The sequence below is a fragment of the Sinocyclocheilus anshuiensis genome, unplaced genomic scaffold, assembly GCF_001515605.1.
Source record: "Sinocyclocheilus anshuiensis isolate Anshui unplaced genomic scaffold, SAMN03320099.WGS_v1.1 scaffold351, whole genome shotgun sequence".
NCBI classification, from domain to species: domain Eukaryota; kingdom Metazoa; phylum Chordata; class Actinopteri; order Cypriniformes; family Cyprinidae; genus Sinocyclocheilus; species Sinocyclocheilus anshuiensis.
The window spans coordinates 57,686-78,130 of NW_015552551.1; the positions used below are offsets into that span (position 1 = coordinate 57,686).

At 38.3% G+C, this 20,445-nt stretch overlaps 2 protein-coding genes across 8 annotated transcripts in view; one reads left to right on the forward strand and one right to left on the reverse strand.

Moving 5' to 3' along the window:
* Positions 1-6,622, reverse strand: part of LOC107664407 (calcium-binding mitochondrial carrier protein SCaMC-2-B) — an 18,333-nt gene extending 11,711 nt beyond the window's left edge. For both annotated transcript variants that reach the window (XM_016454961.1, XM_016454960.1), the window contains exon 1: positions 5,789-6,622. In XM_016454961.1, coding sequence (XP_016310447.1) covers positions 5,789-6,112 — 324 coding nt within the window. In that variant the 5' untranslated portion in view covers positions 6,113-6,622. The remainder of the gene's footprint in view (positions 1-5,788) is intronic.
* Positions 6,623-9,012: 2,390 nt separating this feature from the next.
* LOC107664417 (protein FAM102A-like) overlaps positions 9,013-20,445 on the forward strand; it is a 39,009-nt gene continuing 27,576 nt past the window's right edge. For 3 of the 6 annotated variants that reach the window (XM_016454983.1, XM_016454988.1, XM_016454984.1), the window contains exons 1-3: positions 9,013-9,539; positions 9,790-9,836; positions 9,981-10,265. In XM_016454983.1, the coding sequence (XP_016310469.1) occupies positions 10,120-10,265 (146 nt within the window). In that variant the 5' untranslated portion in view covers positions 9,013-9,539; positions 9,790-9,836; positions 9,981-10,119. Of the gene's footprint in view, positions 9,544-9,789; positions 9,837-9,980; positions 10,266-20,445 lie in introns of all 6 variants that reach the window. The other 3 variants (XM_016454985.1, XM_016454987.1, XM_016454986.1) reach the window with 3 other exon arrangements.

The window sequence follows — 20,445 nt, forward strand, 5'->3', positions numbered from 1 at the left end:
CTGCGCTTCTCGTCCGGTGTGCGACCGCCTGAAATACTGTTTTTTTCACCTCCGTGCCCAAATGTCTTTGTTTGGGCTTCCGAAAGCGGATGATGTCAGGAAACAGTGGTTGCAATTTATTTTTTAACTGTCCCTGAGCATTATAACCCCAATTTGCTATTGTGTGCTGCGCATTTTACTGAGGACAGCTTCCACAACATGAGGGAGTACAGTGCCTGCCGGATTCGCCAAAAGCTTTTGTTGAAAGACGGAGCAAGGGGCGTGGCAGTACTGAAACACCGTCTAAGCTGTTCGCCAATCACAACGCACAGGGACAGCTAACCAATCACAACACATTTTGTTTTTCGGAAGGCGGACCTTCATCAAAGCCGGAACTAATCGAGCCGTTTGTGCCAGGCTGGGGAGAAAGGTATTTTAATAATGTAAATTATGTGAAAAATAATGCGTTTTTCGAACCACCAAGCATGAGAGCATGTTCTAGTACACCCCCAAAACAAAATCAAGACTTTGTAAAAGAGCATAATAGGACCCCTTTAAAGACCAGTGAAGACTGCAACCCATTAAAGATGTGAAGCAACAGTTTGGGGGAGGAGAGAGAGCAACATTCACATGCGTGGGACATTTCTAACTTGCTGAAGTCTAAAACAAAATTCACACCAATTAATTGCTGACTATATGCTGTTTGTCTGTTCCTTTAATATAATTACACTCAGAAAACAAAAGTACAAAAGCTGTCACTGGAGCGATACCTTTTCCAATGTGCCATTTAGGTACTAGTATGTATGTAGTATGTAGTATGCTTCACAGCACAAAAGTGTACCTTTTGACAATGTACCGGCCCAGTGACAGCTTTATTACCATTTTTTATTCTATTTGTTTGGAGTGAATATAATAAAAACACAAACAAATGGGATTTCAGAACTTTTCCCACTCCTTTTTAACTGCCGTACTGACTCCTAATGATTCAATTTGGGTCATTTCTGAGTTCAGATCATGTGCAGATATCTGTTGAAATATCTAGAAATTATTTCATTAAAATGGGCCTGTTTTCTCAGACATCTATGTCACATGACATGAAGCCAATTTGATTTAAAAATTAGCATTTCCCTCATTTTCCATATGCGAATAAGGAGATGTGAAATATCACTCATAGCTCAGCTTTGGAAGATCTAAGTTGAAAAGACTTAGATCAAGAATCATAATTGGAAATAAAGTGCAGCAGTTCAGTTGTTATCATATTCCTCTCAGAAACCAAAAGTAAAAATATCAATGCATAAGCAACTTTAAAGCCTTTCAACAAATATGTTTGATGCGGCAGTTCTCTCTGCTATACCTGCTGAAGATCCTTAGGAGGCGCCACCATAATCAGCACTGTAGTTTTCTTTGGGGATACTGCACTCTTTTCTTGTCCGACTGAAACTGCCTGTGTACCTTGTTCCCTCAGGCCTTCCTTTTTTGCAGCATTTTCTAAGTTTTGTTCCTTAAGTCCATCGGGTGGCCCTGCGGTATCACTTTCGCACGCGGTTACTCCCAGAAACCGCTGGAAAAGGGTTGACCAAAGTTCCTTGAGCATCTTTGTGAAGATGCTCCAAGTCTGTTTGTGTACTTGACTCCAAGTTTGTGTACTTGATCAAATCACAACATCCAGCTGTGGTGAGTTTTTGTCTTGGTCTTCTCAAGAATTATCAATTTAAATCTACAGATGTTTTATGTGCATATAGAGAGAAACTGCTCAGGCAGTCATATGTGAGGCCAGGAGGATGAGGGCAGATGAGGACACTGCCACACAATTTCCAAAGCTTCCTGACATATCCGACAGCATTTCCACAGTAACCTGGTGACCATTTCAAAACTTTGAAATGCAGCGAATGACCAGTTCCAATTAACCCGCTCTCATAATCGCCTCAAAATCATTGCAAACTTACAGCATCTTTCCAAAACAAATTCTCCAAGACACTTTCCCAAAACAAAATCGTGCAAAACGATGCAGGAAAAAAAGTCATTCACTCTTCAAGTGACATCACTCCACAACCATGACACACTGCAGCTAAAACACGAAAAACGACTGGAAGAAGCTGAAATCACCACAATTAATCTATTTCTAAAAGCGATCCCACTTTTTAAGTGTTAGTATTTCTAGGCACCTACAAGCTGCTGAAGGTTGGCTGCATCTATAGCCGGCAAAAAGTGATGCAGGGAAAAAAGCTGCAACCTCACTGCAGCTGTGCCTCAGCCAATCAGAGCACTTCACACTGGCTGCCCCTGTCTGACAACACACAGGCAGCCAATCAGAGGATACAATACAGCCATCTTTTGGAGTGAACCCAGCAATGAGAAAATTCTGCTGACTGTTTTTCTGCCCTCTGGTTTTTTAATACTGTCATCATCAGGATCTCCCTGGTAACGCCTCCAGGGTGATTCCATGCATTTCTAACACTGTAATACACAAATCTACCTCATTCGTTCATTCATCTATCAGCTTGTTGTGGTTATATCTTCTTTGCAAATGCATCTGGATATAGGACATTTTTTTACACCCTCCCCAACAATCACTTTCTATAATCAGACTGAACTGCAGCTGCACCTCAATTTATTTCACAGATCAATATGCAGATCTCAGGAACCTACACTTTCTACAAATTACATTGAAATACAAATAGTATGTATGGATTATAACTATGTATGTTTAGGCAATAAAATAAAATGAGGCACAGACTGTCCTCTATGGGCCATTAGAGTAAATCCACAATACGGATTCAAGATATTTATATGAAGATATTTATCTGTATAGCATATTTTTGTTATATTAATAATTATAAATTTATATTGCAAAGTTATATTTATAAGAAGTTATATTGTAATAGAAAGTCATACTGTAGTGTCAAAACATTGGTTCACAAGTAACATCTTCTAAATGCAAACCAGACAAAGCAACATATATTAAAGTACAAAAAGCTATAATATGTTTAATATAATGTTTGAAGGATATAACCCATGTCCTATCAACAAATCATGAATTTACTTTTCATCTTTAAACTTCCTCTAATATGTAGCCTAATATTAGGCTGATGTGCCTCTAAATGTATGCGTCACGGGTCCAAAAAAAAAAAATTTGTCTAATTAATCTAATCTAATTAATATGTGACGACAGAGAGATCTTAAATTATTCACCCAGCCCTCTGAACATGATGAAGGGTCTGGCTGCTTGTTATTACTGCGCTTAATTTAAATTATAAAATAAATAATACATTTATGAGAAAGAGAGAAAGAAAAAACACAAGAGGTGACACGCATGTACAGTACATTTTTAAACAGCACATAAAACCCATTATTTTTCTAAATGGAGAGGATTAGCTACTGATGTTCTAATATTAGCAGGGTTTCTAGCAGACTAACGTAATAAGCCTCTGGCAATGATTTCTGATGTGGGAGGAATTGGATAGCTCTATATGTGGCAGGTTTGACGTCATTCTGCTAGAATTTTAAGCAGTTACTGTGAGAGTCTGTGCAATGAGCTTCATTCACAGTCTGTAACACAATGAAGCCGATTGGTTAAAGGATTACTGTGAACCATCAACCAATGAAGTTAATTAGGTGTTTAAGAGCAAATGTCAGAAGAGTATAATTCTGTCAGGTTAAGTGAAAGCGAGCTAAATTGCACACACTATTGTCAAAAGAAAAGACTGAATTAAAGTGAAAAAGTGTCTATACTGGGCAACAAGAACTGCTCCATGGTCCATTTAGGCATTTAACTGCTTACTGGTCTATTTAGGCATTTAAGATTCATTTAAAAACTCTTATAATTAAAAACCATTCTGCATACGCTCATTCATCCAACCTGTAGCTTCTTATGTAACAAACTATTTTTCAGTTTCTATTTTTGAGTGTTTTTGAATAGAAAGTCTTGGAGCAGGTCCTGTACACCAGACAAGCACTGCATTTGCAAATCAAGCTCAAGTATCCACAAGTGCATTCCACCCTTGATCATTAAAGTGCCAGGAAGTTATTTTTGCCCTTCATAACTGAAGCAGCAGATGTCATTCATCACGGTGAGAGGTTGTGAATTAAGCAGTAAACTCTTTTGACCTTCATAATTAAACATGTAATAACACATTTACTGGTCTATTTAGGCAGTGCCAACTGCCAACAAATCTCAGCTAGTCCACTATAGAGGAACTTTCGGTTTTGTTCAAAGTGCTTTAGTTAGCTGCCAAACAAAGGAATTCTTGCTGCGCAAAACACTGCAGCCAGGCTTTTGTCTAAGACTGCCACTATCCAAAAAAGTGTTTGACTTTAAGACAGGGGACAACGGCCCTCCAGGACCGAGTTTGGTGACCCCTGCCTTAAAACCTAGTAAAAACTTTGTAAAAAAACACACCCAGAGATGAAACTATCAGTAGTGTGGTATGCAGAACATGTCTGTCCTCTTTATAAGCCAATGAGTAAACCATCTCTGAAACCTCCCCTCAGTTTAAGTTCTGAAAGCATTAACATTATGCTACCTGTAAAAGATAAAACCTCTCACCTTCCCCCATCACAGAGAGAGAGATGGGGGAGGGGGATTTGCCGGGTGGTAAATCATAAATGACAGAAGATCTCGTGACTGGCCTACAGAAGCATTCCAGCAAAATTCCAGGGGATCAGTATCCAAGATCTCATTCCCTGATTTGCAGGATGCTCCTTTCCTAGGGATGTATCGATTCACTCAAGTCACGATTCGATTCGATTCGATTCACGTTTTTTTTTTTAACAAAATGAGATTTAAGACAAATTATAAATGAAATGAAAAAGTAAAATCCTTTCATTATTGCTTGGACAAAATGCTGCACATTTCCTTGTGAAATTGAAATATAACACTATAATAATATACTAATATAGCAGTTGCATATTATTGCTCTTTTGTTGGTTTTGATTGCTTCTATTGTCCTCATTTGTTAGTCGCTTTGGATAATAGCGTCTGCTAAATAACACAATTTAAATATAATGTAAATGTTGTAGGATATCAGACCGAATCAGACAATCTAAGATTTGGTCAAAACATGGTTGAAACACGAGGAGCCGAATTCCACAGGGGCCCAAGACACAGGATGTTCGTAAATCAGATCCTAATATATATTTCTCTGATAGCCAGAAAAAAACACACACATACACAATATATAAATTAATACAAAATATGTGTTTTATGATAAATTATATTTATCTGTCTCTGATAGCTGTTGTTCCAGCTAAATAAGGATAACAGCTTTTTTCTGAAATTAAACTCAATTTGGCTCCTTAAATTTATATTTTGGGTGGACAGAAACCCACACACCTGCCCGAACATAGAAAATGCTACAGGAAATGCAATTCCTATCATGCAGTGTAAGCAATGCCAGTGTTCACCCAACAATAGAGTTCTTTTTTTGCCATACGTCTACATCAAACACACTGTAAACAACAGTTATCCTTTCTAGTCAAAATAGCAATCCTCTTCACACAGTGGAGAGAAAGGAAAGGTACAGATGTCCTTTGAGGCACTGTGTTAAGCAAATGTCACTCAAGTCATCTGGTTTAGTGAGTAACCCCCACCCACACAAGAGCTGTGAAAGTAAGGAGCCAATAGCCTAGAAGTACATAACTTTGTTCTGGGGTTTAATAAATAGTGATTTATAAACAAAATGTGTTGCATTAAGTTTTTCATAAGTCTGTCCTCTCTATCAGCGTGATCTGACCTGTAATCACATTATAAAGACCCATTATAGTGAGGTAACTCAATCGTATTGGATAATGTGGAGATAAAGTAAGTTACCATGAGTTCATGTTCAGTGCGATGGACTCCCAGCTTTTTCAGTCCGATGGTCAGATCGTTGACACAGATGCCCCCGTCTCTGTTGACATCCAAGATCTGGAAAAGCACCTTGAGCCGATGCTCCTGCTCGGGTCCGCCGCACACCGGGCAGTGATGCGGGGACTCATCATGGCGGTGCTCGGAGAGTGATGTTGCGGCGGCCAGCGTGGAGCCCATAGTCCGGCCACCACCACCTCCCGGATCCGAGCCCTGATACTCCTCCGAGCGGCACTGGCAGAAAACACCACTGAGCAACGGAGACACGAATGATCCCCGCTCATGCATGTCACTGAACTCCAGACTACTGGTTGGTAAAGCAGTTTAAACTAAAGTCTGTGAGCGTGAGCCAGCCGATCACGCGATCTGAGCGGCGCCTGTTTTCAGTCAAGATGCGTGCCAGATGTGCATTTAGATAGGTTTCCGAATACGTCTACCGAGTTATCTATTATCTTTTGAGCCTCTTTACTTCAGCAATCGGTGTGATATGTTTTGGAGTAAGGTTCAGAACTGATCCCTCATTCACTCGCTATAGCGGCATTCAGAGCTCCGGGTCATAGTGATGAGCTGGAAGGATGTCCCAGCGTTACTCCTCCGGGGTTTCTGTATATCAAAAAAGCGCAGGCAAATCGGCGTATTCCGACATATACATCGCTTTGAATCTCGTTCCGGATATAAATCCTCGAGTTTGTGAATTTCCAATGGTAATCCGGTTTGAATTGGCGGTCTGAATGACAGCTGATGCAACGAGAATGCCGGTAGCGGTAGCGGTAGGGCGGAATCTCGTGTTCGACAGGAAAAGAGTAACTGGACTGAAGTGGGCGGGGCCAACGATGTCAGTGATGGACACATGCAGTTACCAATGACTTTAATCCAAGTTGTCTTTTCGTCACGTCCCGATAATTCTGGTCCTTTCCACTCTATTATAATTCATAAAAATACTAATAATTGTAATTATCGGTAGTAGCAACTTAGCATTATACATTTATGCTTGTATGTGTGCAAGTTCCAGCTTGTGTATCTCAGACAATTAAATGCAGTTAAATTCTACACGTGTACCCTACTATTAAATAAGCCAGTAGGTAGATATTGTCATATCGTTAGTACAGTTAAACCTGTTTGTCCCTCACCGTCCTCCTCACAGTAATCACATTCAAAAAGTTACTTAAGAGAGACACCTGCTGGGGAAATCATAGAGTGCAGTTTTCTGCTCTTCAAATTAGGATTTGATGTTCTTTAAAAGGCACTTAACAGACTAATACAAAAGCAGCCATATCAGCCATATCACCCTGCAGCCCAAGACTGGTTGCCCACTGAAGCAAAGCAGGGTTGAGCCTGGTCAGTACCTGGATGGGAGACCTCCTGGGAAAAACTAGGTTGCTGCTGGAAGAGGTGTTAGTGAGGCCAGCAGGGGGTGCTCACCCTGTGGTCTGTGTGGGTCCTAACGCCCCAGTATAATGATGGGGACACTATACTGTCAAAAAGCACCGTCTTTAGGATGAGATGTTAAACCGAGGTCCTGACTCTCTGTGGTCATTATAAATCCCAGGATGTCCTTCGAAAAAGAGTAGGGGTGTAACCCCGGCATCCTGGCCAAATTTGCCCATTGGCCTCTGATCATCATGGCCTCCTAACAATCCCCATATGTACTGATCGGCTTCATCACTCTGTCTCCTCTCCACCAATAAGCTGGTGTGTGGTGGGCGTTCTGGCGCACTATGGCTGCCGTCGCATCATCCAGGTGGATCCTGCACACTGGTGGTGGATGATTCCCCCCTTTCTATGTAAAGCGCTTTGAGTGCCCAGAAAAGCGCTATATAAATGTAAGGAATTATTATTAAAAGCAAACTGTGATATTACAAGCAGCTTGAAAGTTAACTTCCATGCAAGTTACAGGAATTAAATAATCCCATTGTGGGAAAGGCTGCACATTTGTTGCCTCAGTAGACCTACTGTGTAGAGTAGAAAGGGCAATAATTTAGCGCTGACTCAATGACTTACACAGAGCTTGTCTGTTCCTGTCTACACCAAACTATATACTGTACTAATGAAATGATTAGTCCTGTATCTCCACAGTGAGAATTGCTTGTGTGTCTTCCCTTGTGAACTCATTAAACTGGTGTACTAAATCACATACTTTAATATGTTGGCCATGCAGCAACGAACAATCAATGCAATTGAGCTGAATAACAACAACAAAAAGCTGTCTTGTATTTTTTTTCATTGTTCTGCAATAGCCAAGTTTCCTCTCAGCCTGCAGTGAACTTGCAGGTTGTTATCAAGTTCCTCTCAGCGTCTATGGTGGTGGTTACAGCTCAGCATAAAGATGTTTCAATGGCACATTGAATTGCCCTTCAAAATGTTCATATCACATCTCACCTTTATACACAGAACCTCAAAAATATGGTTACAATTAAAAAAATAATAATAATGATGCGCCTATGAAGGTTTTTTTTTTTTTTTGGTCTTAAGGAACAAATGTCATATGTCTACATTTTGGCCCATTTATTTATAATGCACATTAATGAACATCAGTATAAAAATACAAATGTGAACATGCTGCATTATAACAACATCACAAATTTACATCCCTAGCAGGCAACACAAAGACATCACAACAGTAATGCAAATATAAATATATGACATTATAATTACAAGTACACCATACTCGAAAAAAAACATTGTGCACATAACAAGTTAAAAGTAACCACAAATTTGATTTGCCTTGAGACACTTTTAAAGACACTGGTAAATCTTAAAAATACAAAAAGAATATAATAATAATGTGTTAGTTATGAGTTCACTACTGCTAGAATAGCCGAGTGTCTTAATATTTTTTGAAATTAATCTATTTTTTTAACAAACAACAAATGAAACACAAAACGAGCGAACTACAAAGCGAAAAAAAAAATATATGATTAAGAAGTCTTTAACATTGGTTGAAGTATACTATATTCTACTTCTGGGGCCAGTTGCATACGCTTAACTATTTTTTGGATTCAACTAATTCGACTAATCTACATTTTTATGTAATCGAATTTAAAGTCTTAAAGAAAAAAAAAATAGATGACTAACTTGTAAGACTAGTCTAAAATTTTATGCAACTGGCCCCTCCCTGAACACCATGCATTACATGCATTTCGAATATGCTAGCCAGTCTCTGGCCACGAGATGGCGCTACATGCATTTTAGAACAAATCTCAAGCATCGATCCTTCTGCTTTAACATATAAGCGCGAAATCCTCCTGAATACTCTCTACTTTAGTGATTCTCCTTGACAACACGAGCGTTTGTTTTCTGCCTCCGTTGAAACCGCGGTTGGTACTTATGGTGTTGATGAGTCTCCAAATCTAGTACCATACCCTACATATTAGCAAACCTTAACAACGCGTCTGCGCTCGGAATGTCACGGTTTTTGTCGGAGTTAAAGTCTGAAGTACTGTTGCGTTCTTGTGGATGTAACGGGAGTATCAAACGCTCTCGGTGAACTGCTCGGCTGTATGTAGGGAAATCCACGCGTCCATGGAGGCGGCGCTTACCGGAGTTCACTAGAGAGCTAGACAGTTTCAGTCCAGAGCAGTCAGTCTACCTTTGACTCAACGCTAAACAGTTGATACGATTTACATCTAGTTAGTCATTCTATTGTGGGTCGCTTTCTAATTTGTTCCGTCCAGTGATTTCTGTCCTGGCTGCCATATGAAAACTGTTCATCGACGTAAGTATTCAAATGTCTCTATTCAAATTTTCAGTTACGACATTGGAAATAACAGGCGACTACTTTCGATTATTAGAGAGAAAAGTCAAGATGATGGTCATTTCGCTAGATATTGTCATTAATTCTCAAAAAAAAAACATAATACATGTTTCCTTGGTTATATGTCATTGGAGTACCAGGGATCTTTACACCTGGATATAATAGACTTCTTCAAGCTAAACTAACTCTCCAGGGAATGTTTGCTTTTCAGTAGAGACTGTAGCCTTCTCACTTTGCCGTCCCTTTATTGGTTTTAAGGTAAGTTATGATACACTTTTTATTGTTTACTTGGTATAGTTTCCGTCTGACCCCTGTAAGTGTGATTTTTGTTTTTATTTTATTTAATTGCTTGTTTATTTATTTTTCTCCCCTGACACTCTGTGTTCCTCTGGACATCCTCAGTCTTCTCAGAGATGCTGAACCAAAACACATACATTGAGATTGAGAAGGACTTCCAAGCACCAGATTAAAAAACTGCAACCATCTCTCTGTCTTCATCTACCTCTGCCTTCAAACATCGAAAGTCCAGCCTCGAAAGAGTATGGCGTTTTTAATTAAAAAGAAGAAGTTCAAGTTTCAGATACACTTCACCCTGGAGGAGCTCACGGCTGTGCCGTTTGTGAATGGGATGCTCTTCTGCAAAATCAGACTGTTGGATGGTGGAGACTTTTCCAATTCTTCATCCAGGTAAGATTTGGGATTCTCTCTTGACTGTATTAGGCCATAGTAATCATGATTTTTGCCAAATAAAATAGTTGCTGGGGCAGTAAAGCTGTGGTAACATTTTCTATTAGACTCCACTGTTATAAAAATGCAAATTACTGTAAATTCTGAATTTACACTCATTTCACTAACTGTGGCAACTGGTATTATTTTGGATCAACTGTGAATAAAAAATGGTCTGGTTGTTGATGAATGATGGTAGGCATTGGAAATTTTTCTGTAGAGCTCTAGGATGGGTGGAAAGTCATTATTTGTGTATATTATTATAGATTTTGCTGTTGTCTTTGGCATGGGTTTCATTAAGAGCACTTGTTCAGACCTTCAGTTTTTGCTCAGCCCGGCCTGTAGCACTGAACAATTTTTTGAGCCCATTTAAAATGCACTTAGAAGACCACACAGGTTGCTTTAGGGGTCTCACTCACATCAAAAGTTAAGACATTTTTAAGGGTCAGGGTCAAACCACTGCCATTCTTTAAATTGTTTACCCAGGTAAAGGTTTTGCTCTTTTAATCACTGCACACAGATGGCCTGAATTGCGCAATAATGTTCATTTTCATGATTTCTTTTGTTCGTGACTAATTCTAAACACATTTCTGCACTTGGACTGTGGTTTAAGATATTAGCACACAGATGTCAGCAGTATGGTTGCTTATAAATAGAGGCTTAAGCCCTTAGTAGGTTAGACTCACAGTTGGGCTAGTCTGATCAGTCTCAGGCCAATTAGAAGAATAAAGGTGCATTAGTAAATCTGAGTGAATCAGCAGTCGTATATGTTGACCAGCGGGTTATGATTCCAACATGTGAATTCCAAAATGACTCTTATTGTATGAATCTTGCATCTGATGTTTTCAGTGCAGTGTGTTGTCATTTTTTACTTTATCCTGGACTTTGCAGCCGAGCCATGTGATATAGAATGATGGTCACAATTAGATATAATCTGTTTAATCTGTTTATGTTTTTATTTATTAAAAACTAGTGTTTTTATATATTTTTTCCAATGGTCACACTTTTCTAATATCGATCTTCTGCAAAGCTCTCTCTCTCTTTCTATATATATATATATATATATATATATATATGTACTTTTATTAATCAGGGATACATTCTATTGATCAAAACTGACAATAAAAACATTTCTAATGGTAGAAAAGTTTTCTATTTGAACTTTGAACTTTCTATTAATCACAGAATTTATCACAGTTTCTACAAAAATATTAAGCAACACAACTATTTTCAAATTTGATAATGAAAAGAAATGTTTCTTGAGCAGCAAATCAGCATATTAGAATGGTTTTAAAGGATAATGTAACACTGAAAACTGGACTAATGGCTCCAGAAAATTCAGCTTTGCCATCACAGGGACAAATTACTTTTTAAAATATATTAAAATGGAAAACAGGTATTTGAAAGTGTAATCATATTTCACAATATTGCAGTTAAAATAAATTCAGCCTTTATTTATATAAAATAAAATGACATATTAAAAAAATAAAATATGTATTTTTATATAGTATACATTTTTTTATAATAAAATGTCACCAAATTACAGTGTTTAGTTGATTAGTGGTACAGATCAGATAATCCATCTAGTCAATTTCAACATCGCTGAACTTGAAAAACTAACACAGTTTCCTTCACAGAGAGCACAAGAAAGAGCAACTATAGAGGCCAAAAATGTGCCAGTCTATTTGAAGTTGTGAAGTTGTTTTAGTGGCATATGACTTGGGGGTGGTATATTGTGTGGGCGCATTGAATTGCTAGTGGTGCCAGGCACAGAGAGTGCCCTCGTTCTGGTGCTCCGCATTCATTCTGCACAATGCCCTGTGTATCTGACACGAGGAGGTAGAAGAGGGTTATCTCATAAATGTCCCAACACCACCATTCCTCAGATGGACCGATAGAGAAATTTGATTGCATCGATAGCAGGAACAGTGTGTGTAGTAATTTCAAGGAATAGAAAGTGAAAAAACAAGACAAGAGAAAGATAGGAACTAAAAATGGAATGCGAGATTGATAAGAGGAGTAATGCACGAAGAAGAAAAAGAGGGTGAGAGAGAATGAGAAAAACAGGACAGAGACTTCAGTGATGGTCCAAACAGAGAGCCATTTGTCTGACTAAGCCACGGTACTGTTTCCCTCTGCCCTCCTCCCCTCGCTCATTCTTTTCTCTCTTTCTCTCACGTTTCTTCATCCTTCTGTCCTTTTTATCAGTGTGGATTGAGTTCATGCAGCACTTGATTGACAAGAGTAAGCTCTCCGAGTCATGGCAGACCAAGGATGCCCCATATTATTACTAGAATCAGTAGCATCAGTATCATTAAGATCTTGCATCTTTAAGCTGATCACAGACTCTTTCTGCAGCTTTTCCACGGTTCAGTTTTGCATAAGGTATGGATGAAATTGGATCAACGTGATGATAAAACTTTGTGAGCTGTTTGATGAGGATGTGGACACAGAAGTCATTAGTTTCCAGGGGCTGTCCAGGCTTGCTGAGAGGACAGTGGGCAGTGAAGCTTGAAGGAAGAGAGAGTGCTGCTGATAGGGCTGCTTTTTAATGGTTGGCCTGCGCAGAGGTGGGCGCATGCAGTTATAGGTCCCATTCAGACATTCACAGTCATGATACGTGAAATACATCAACTGATGTAATCTGTTATCACTGCCACTGGCTGGCCATCTTTTTTTTTTTTTGGTGCTTCCCGTTTGCGATTAGCATTCAAACCCTAAAGGATCTTGCTGAAAGATTGTAGACTGAGTTATATATCATTCTTGTCACAGATTTTCCTAAGGTGGATCATTATTGTGGTAGAGGTTATCCAGAAGCAGCGGTTGCTAAGGAAACTGTAGTGTGTGCACACGTGCCCTAGTCTCAGTTTTTGATGAAACTGCTCTGTAATTGTAATCATTACAAGGATGCTCATCTCTCTTCCTTCCTGTTCTGTTCCTCTGCCTTCCACAGACGATAAATACTAAGCAGCCGTGTGCTTTTGATTCACACGGGTTTATTTCTGCACAAGCTTTAAGGCCTAAGCTAAAGAACTATAATGATAACTGTAGCTACAAAGTTTAAGTAATCATTCTAATTCTATGAGAATGGGGAAGTCCGCACCAGACCATTCAGCCAATAATAACCACACCTGTCTGACCAATTAGCGGAAGTTGTCTATTTCCTTAATGGATAATAGATATTGCAAATAAAAAAAAAATTGAGTAAATATTATATAGGATATTGCTAAAATCCTGAAATTAAGCGCTGAACAAAATATGTACTCAAAATTGTATCAAATAAAATATGCATGATTCATTATCCATAAAGGAAATTACACAAATTCTGTCCAATAAAACCCTCTATTTACAAAAGATTTCAAATAAATGATGTTCTTGTGAAGAATCCTGGGGAAAAATCCTAGTTTCTATAAAAATGTTAAACAGCACAATTGTTTTCAACATTGATAATATGAGTTTTTCTTGAACACCAAATCAGCATATCATCTCAGAATGATTTGTGAAGGTTTATGTGACACTGAAGACTGGAGTGGTTGAATTTTCAGTGGCTGCTGCAAATTCAGCTTTAAAAATCTTTTCAAAACTTTTCAATGGTAATATACACATGCTGGATATACAGTATGTAGACATTGACCTTAATGTGTAGATATTGGCATCATTCACTGAAAAAATCTAATCATTGACCACTACATTATAAAGCCGTTTTTGTTTTATATTTAATCGTTTGGTGCTGATTGATGTTCTTAAATGAACAAAGAGAAAGCTGAAGGAAGAAAGAGGATCCAGTTTCTCTCTGCTCAATGTGTGTTATTGGGACCATGTCGGCTTTGACAAATCGAGCAGAACCTCATTCTTGAGATTCCACTGGAAGAGTTACACCCCGGAACAGACACACCTTTATGCTAAAGGACAATGTGAGATTATGAAAATAAATCATTCTCTTTTTCATTGCCTACTACAACCCATTCATGTGATTCACGGCTGTTTGTGTTCGGTATCTTAGCAACAGGGTATCAAACGAAACCTTTGAAAATACAGTACTCACAAACACACATCCACAATGATCGCTACAGCCATGCACATGTTTAATGAGCATGTAAGTTAAGATGAAAGATAGTGAATTATTATTTTGTGGATCATCTTTTATGGTTAAATTAAAACTAGAGCCAATAAACAGAGTATATAGGCTGTAATATGGTTATTATGGTAATGGTATGGTGTTTCTGGCTTTCTCATACACTCAGAGACACATTAATGTCAATTCTATATTTATGTCATATATTATACATCTTATCTGAAACTCCAGATGCAGTCCATTCATACACATAGGGCATAATTGAAATGAGGCTCTTATCTCTCTCCCACAATGCATCACAATTTATGTCTTCGCTCCCTGGGTTTATTACGGTCACAAATGGTGATATTTTTTTTTTCTCACCTGCTTGTCTTATTTCTTTTTTTCACAGACATAAATCAGTCCATAAGATAGGTATCAGGGTGTTTCAGAGTTCAGGAGTTCAATTCTTACTGTTACTCTGACTGTGCACACCATAAGGTTGCTAGTTCAGTTCATGGCATGTGCTGTTGGCTTGCTTACGCAGCAAAAGCGGGCAGAGAGACAAGGGTCTCATCCCATACTGGCCGTCGTGTTTTTGGGCTACAACGGCTCAATGAGATTAGCAGCTGAGTCTCAGCAGTACACCTGCTCTCAGCGTGGACAGACTGAGGCTCCTAAACCGCCTCCTGTAAACACTTCATGAGACGGATTGCTGTGAATCAAACAGATGTAGGTATACAGTTGGGGTGTCTTGCATGTACTGTAAACAACTGGACTTTGCACCGTCTGACCTTCTTTTGACATCAGCTACTGTTTCCCAGTGATCCATTAGTCAATTATTAGTGGTGCTTGCTGTTACACATCCAAACTTTGTCACATGAGTCATCCTTAATCTCATCTGCTTCTAATTTAGATTATACCCTACAATTGTGCATTTTGTTGAGGAGAGATGTGCTAGAACTTGGACTTATGATTTTTTAAGCAAAGTTTTCACTCGATAGATAATAAAACTCGCAAAAAATCCCTTTAGCTTAAATTGTGTGTTTACATGCACAACAATACAGTGTACAACAGTCAAAAATATGCTTATTTTAAAAAGGAAAGTATACCAGGTGAATAGGTGTACTGTAAACGCAAAATGAGATCCCTCTTGCCATATCAGTACTCCTTACAATCTCGAACAGAAAAATTCCACTTCTATTTTCAAGATTTTAAGATATGATAAGAAAATGATTGTATTAGTAATACAAGGAAATTTCTGTGTTACAGTAGCAGCACTTTATCATTCCTGTAGCTCAAACAGTAGAGCACGAAGCTAGTAACGGCATGAGTTCGATTTCCAGAGAATGCATGAACCTTTTATATGTGCAATGTGAGTCGCTTTGGAGAAAACCATCAGCCAAATGCGTTAATGTAAATGTTGTAAATGTATGTTGTTTAAATTTTTGGGGCCGATTATAAGTTGCTTATTAGCATGCATATTATTATAGCATATTGGCTGTTTATTAGTATTTATAAAGCACATATTAATGCCTTATTCTGCATGACCATATTTTAGATCCCTTAAACCTACCCCATACCTAAACTACCTAAAAGGAGTGTATTAAGGGAAAGTGAATGTGTTCCCTATTCTAAAGTGTTACTGATTTTTTTTGAAGTTTTTTATGCTCACACTGGGAGCATAAAATCAGTAATATTGTGAATTATTATTATTATAATTTACAAGAACTGTTTTCTATTTTAATGCATTTTCAAATGGAATTTATTCCTGGGATGGCAAAACTGAATTTTCAGCAGCCATTACTCCAGTCTTCAGCATCACATGATCCTTCAGAAAGGATTTCAATATGTTGATTTCCTGCTCAGGAAACATTTTCAAAATAGTTATTTCTTCTAAACTTTCTCCTAAATAGAAAGTTGAAACAGAAATCTTTTGTAATATTAAAGATCTTTACTGTCAATTTTGGTCACTTTATTGCATCTTTATATTAATTTCTTTAAAAAAATTCTGACTTTTGAACAGTATTATATAATATAGTCATTCAATAAAATATGTACTATAAAACGAAAAAAATAAACAAAAATACTATTCAGTGATCGAATACTAGGGTAGAAAATTTAACAATGTCACAGAGACAGTTAGGTGTCAGTAATGCAGATGTATTAAATACTGTATATAAATCATGCTCTCATAGAGTAATGGCAGTGGGCAGAAAGGAGTTTCTGTGGCTCTCAGTGGTGCGCCGAAACATAAGTCAAGAACTATCTCATCATTTTCTCATGAATTCATGAGTCTGTGGGCATATTGTGGGAAAATATGGAAGAAAGTGGAAGACAGATAAAAGGTGAGCTCCATCTGGAAGTGAGTTTCACACAGAAGTAGGTTAAATGAAGTCCTGGGGGAACAGAAGGGTGGAGGGACAGAGAGAACGAGGACAGGCTTTACTTCTCAAAACATGACTGGCCCTTTTGCTTCTGTCACAAGAAATAGTTTTAGATTAGTTTAGTTTTTTAGGTTTTTGCTTTTTTGTGGCAGACCTTATTTCTCATATTGTATATATTGTTTGTGTGTATGTGTGAGAGTTACGCTCTCGCAGCTCTTTCACAGCTGTGTCTTATGTGCCCTGGTTTTGCGTAGTGACAGGTTTCCAGGGGTCATGATATTGAAACATGATATTGTTACCATTCTAGTGATTCTAGTACATTCTTCACTCATTTCAGTGTCAGATTCTTTATATCAGTGTACTCTCATGGCTATTTTGTTGCGGTACATTGTGGGAGTAATACTGTCTGATAGATTTGGCTTATATTAAATGAACATGTTTTGGTACGCTTGCACCATCAAAGCCCAGCACTAGCATCTGGATACATCATTACACACACCAATCCTAAATCAAAGCCTTTGTTCAGTGACAACCTACCACAGAAAGAAAGAAAACTCCTCGGGTGAATAATGACTGACATTAAGCTGGCTGTAATGTTCCACCAGTACTTTATCGTTGTTTCTGTTGGCTTGAAGTGCCCATTTAAACATTCAAGAGAAGGAATTACTTAGTGACTTTGCACCCTGCTGCCCTTACATTTTGTTCTTTATGCAAATTTTAGTCTGCTTAGACTTGTCTTTTTTTCTCTCCTCAACAATGTTTTTGTGGTTTTCCCTCTGCACATTAAGACGCTAATCATTGTGCTTTATCTTCTGATCTCTCTTTAATCTGTTCCTGACCACTTCAGATGCATTTGCTGTCATACACACTGTCTGCGCTCTGATTGTGATCTCGGAGCAGTAAATCCCAGAATTTGGACCCTCATTCATGAACAAGCTTGGAGAGCTTGCTTGATCAAAGGTCAATTTCTTTTTAAGGCATAAAATTCGCTGCTGCTCTTCAGTGGAGAATTCGTCTTTACCATTATAAACATACATTTTTCTCATTGTGATGTATATATGAGTGAAACAGCATCTCAAACGAGAAGGGCAGGACTTGATTTTGTCCATCTGAAATCTCCCTTGCCTTTCATGCTAAATGTGCTTGCACACAATTTGGAGACAGTGATATGCTGTTTAGCATTCCTGATAACAGAGATTTCTAAATGACTGTAATCACTTAAGTGTGTAGCCCATTGGCTACATGGAGAACATTACTGTTAGAGTATTGGTAAGTTTATTCTTGCCTGTTTTATGGGGAATGCCTGACATAGAAAGGACGATTAGCTGAATGAGAACACAACTGGCAGTTTTTTTACTTCCTATAGGGTTAAAACCATTCAGATGATTATTTAATGCTATACTATGCATTATATGTCCAGCATATGACATCAGATCTGTCTAAAATGGTACATAATTCACAAATGATCTCTTTGACTTTGAGGTCGTTTTATGCCATTTGGCATGAGTTTACACTCTAAACAGGCTTGGGCTGACAAGTGGCAGAAGAACACTTGGATTTCATCTCTTGGTCAGTAACAACAAAAATGCCTTCTGGCCTACAGAAAGCTCTACAATTTCCCAGAACTATTAAGAGAAGCTGAGAATAATCAACCAGTGGCTTAAAGTACAAAATGGTTTGTATCTGTCAATCCCACAGCAGCGCTCTTCTCTCCACCCCTTCATTTTCTTGCTTGTTTTCTTTTTGGGTCTCTCCCTCTATGTCAGCTGAGAGAGCCTGAGTCAGACTGTCAATTTTACAGCTCCTCCAACCACAAACACGTGAGAGAAAGAAGGAAAGGAAAAATAGGCCTGTATAGGGTGATATCAATAAAATGTGACTAGCATCAGGAAATACTGTACATGCTGGAATCTCTGGGTGCTATAAAGATCTGGAGTTGATTTCAAAGTTTCGAAGATATCAGTTTAGTCTGTGGTATTTTTTCTCAAGCATTCTGTTTCCATCAGTTTTTAGTTGATCTTATATTTGTTTGTTTTCATGCAACCAGAGCTCCCACAGCAGCATCGTTTCATATCGTTTCGCTCTCCATGTAATAGTTATTGGCAATATGCCACTCTCACAAAGAGTGAGCTAGATTTTCTCATCTACATCGGTCTGTGTGTGTTTCTGGCTCTTCTCTTACGGTCTGGCCTGTCCCATGTGTTCTGATCCATTCCAGTGGAAAGAGAGATGACTGTAAATTTGCAGAGAGCCTGGAGCCTCTGACAACAGTTTTCCATTTTGACCTCCAGATTTCAGCTCACAGTTGAGAGAGCAATGTTCAACTGATTACTGATTGAGAGTGTTTAATCATGCTCTTTAAAGGCAATTTGTGTCTTTATGTCACCCGACCTCCTCCACACCAACCTTCTGAACGCTTTCAATCAGTAATCAATTAAGGTGAGTTTTTGCTGGGAAATGCTGTCCACAGGGTCCACTTACAGCTTTAAAGAGGCTCTGACCGCAAAACCCATTGATTAGTGCCTCTGTTCCATAGATATCAAGAGTGGGTCATACTGCAAGGTCGGTTGCATGTGTATAAATCATGTAGGACTGGTCTCCAGGCCTTCTTGTGTCTTTTACGTAACAGCTAACATTGATAATATCAAAAGAGCCCCTGGCTGTTATTTGCATAATTTATCAGAGAGGAAAAGGTTATTATCCAGTGTTTTGTGTGTCAGGGTTTTTGTGGCTATTTCTGTAGTTTCTGTAGTTGTGTGTCTGAGGTTCTCATATCTGTAGTCTGTAGATGTAACTAAGTGAGATCTCTGTAACACCAAAATGGACCGACACAATGCTACCTGCTACATTACATCTAATATTTAGCTTGTTTAAAGAAGATTTAGACAAGTCATCTCTTTAAGAGAGATCAAAAAGAGAATATTTTGCTGTTCGAAAACCTATTGAGCTGCATGCAGATTTTTAAGGCATCATAGGAACATTACCGCTGGAAGTAGGGGTGCTGAGGGTGCTGCAGCACCCCCTGGAGTGTAGCCCATGAAAAAATGGGGGTGCTGGGGGTGCGGTGTTAAAAATAAATGAATGAACAATATGTAATAAAAAATAAATAAAATTCATTTTATTAATTAGTATATTCATTTAATATTAATTGAAAAAAGTAGCCTAAGCCTACAACGACAAGAAGCAACGGTTAAATATGAGTTAAGTTGTGAAAGTCGTTTCAACTGATTAAACTTATTAAACTGACTTAAAAAATCATTTGTTGCCATGATTTTTGGATTATATTATAACCTGTAACATGTCTCTGCCGTACCCAAATTAAGAATTAACAACAATTTCTACAGACAGCAGAGAAAGAGCGAGAGCGTCTACCTCAGCAGCAACAAATCTCGCATTCTCTCATCTGTAGCGCTTATTTTGATCTTTAACATTAGGTCTATTCTTGGAACAAAATTAATTCTTAAGGTCGATTCAATATTACTCTTAATGAAAAACACACAGGAAGCTAAAGCGCGCTCTGCAGGACATGGAGGCGCCAACGCGATCACTTGGATTTTATTTTTAATAACAGCGGAAACTTAAAAATACGCACGTCATTTTTGCTCATAAAGGTAAGAGTATACATCATTCTGAACTGCAAAGGGTCTACTTGTATTTGTGTGCACTCACAATATCAACAAAACCTTGTGCTTTTGTAAAA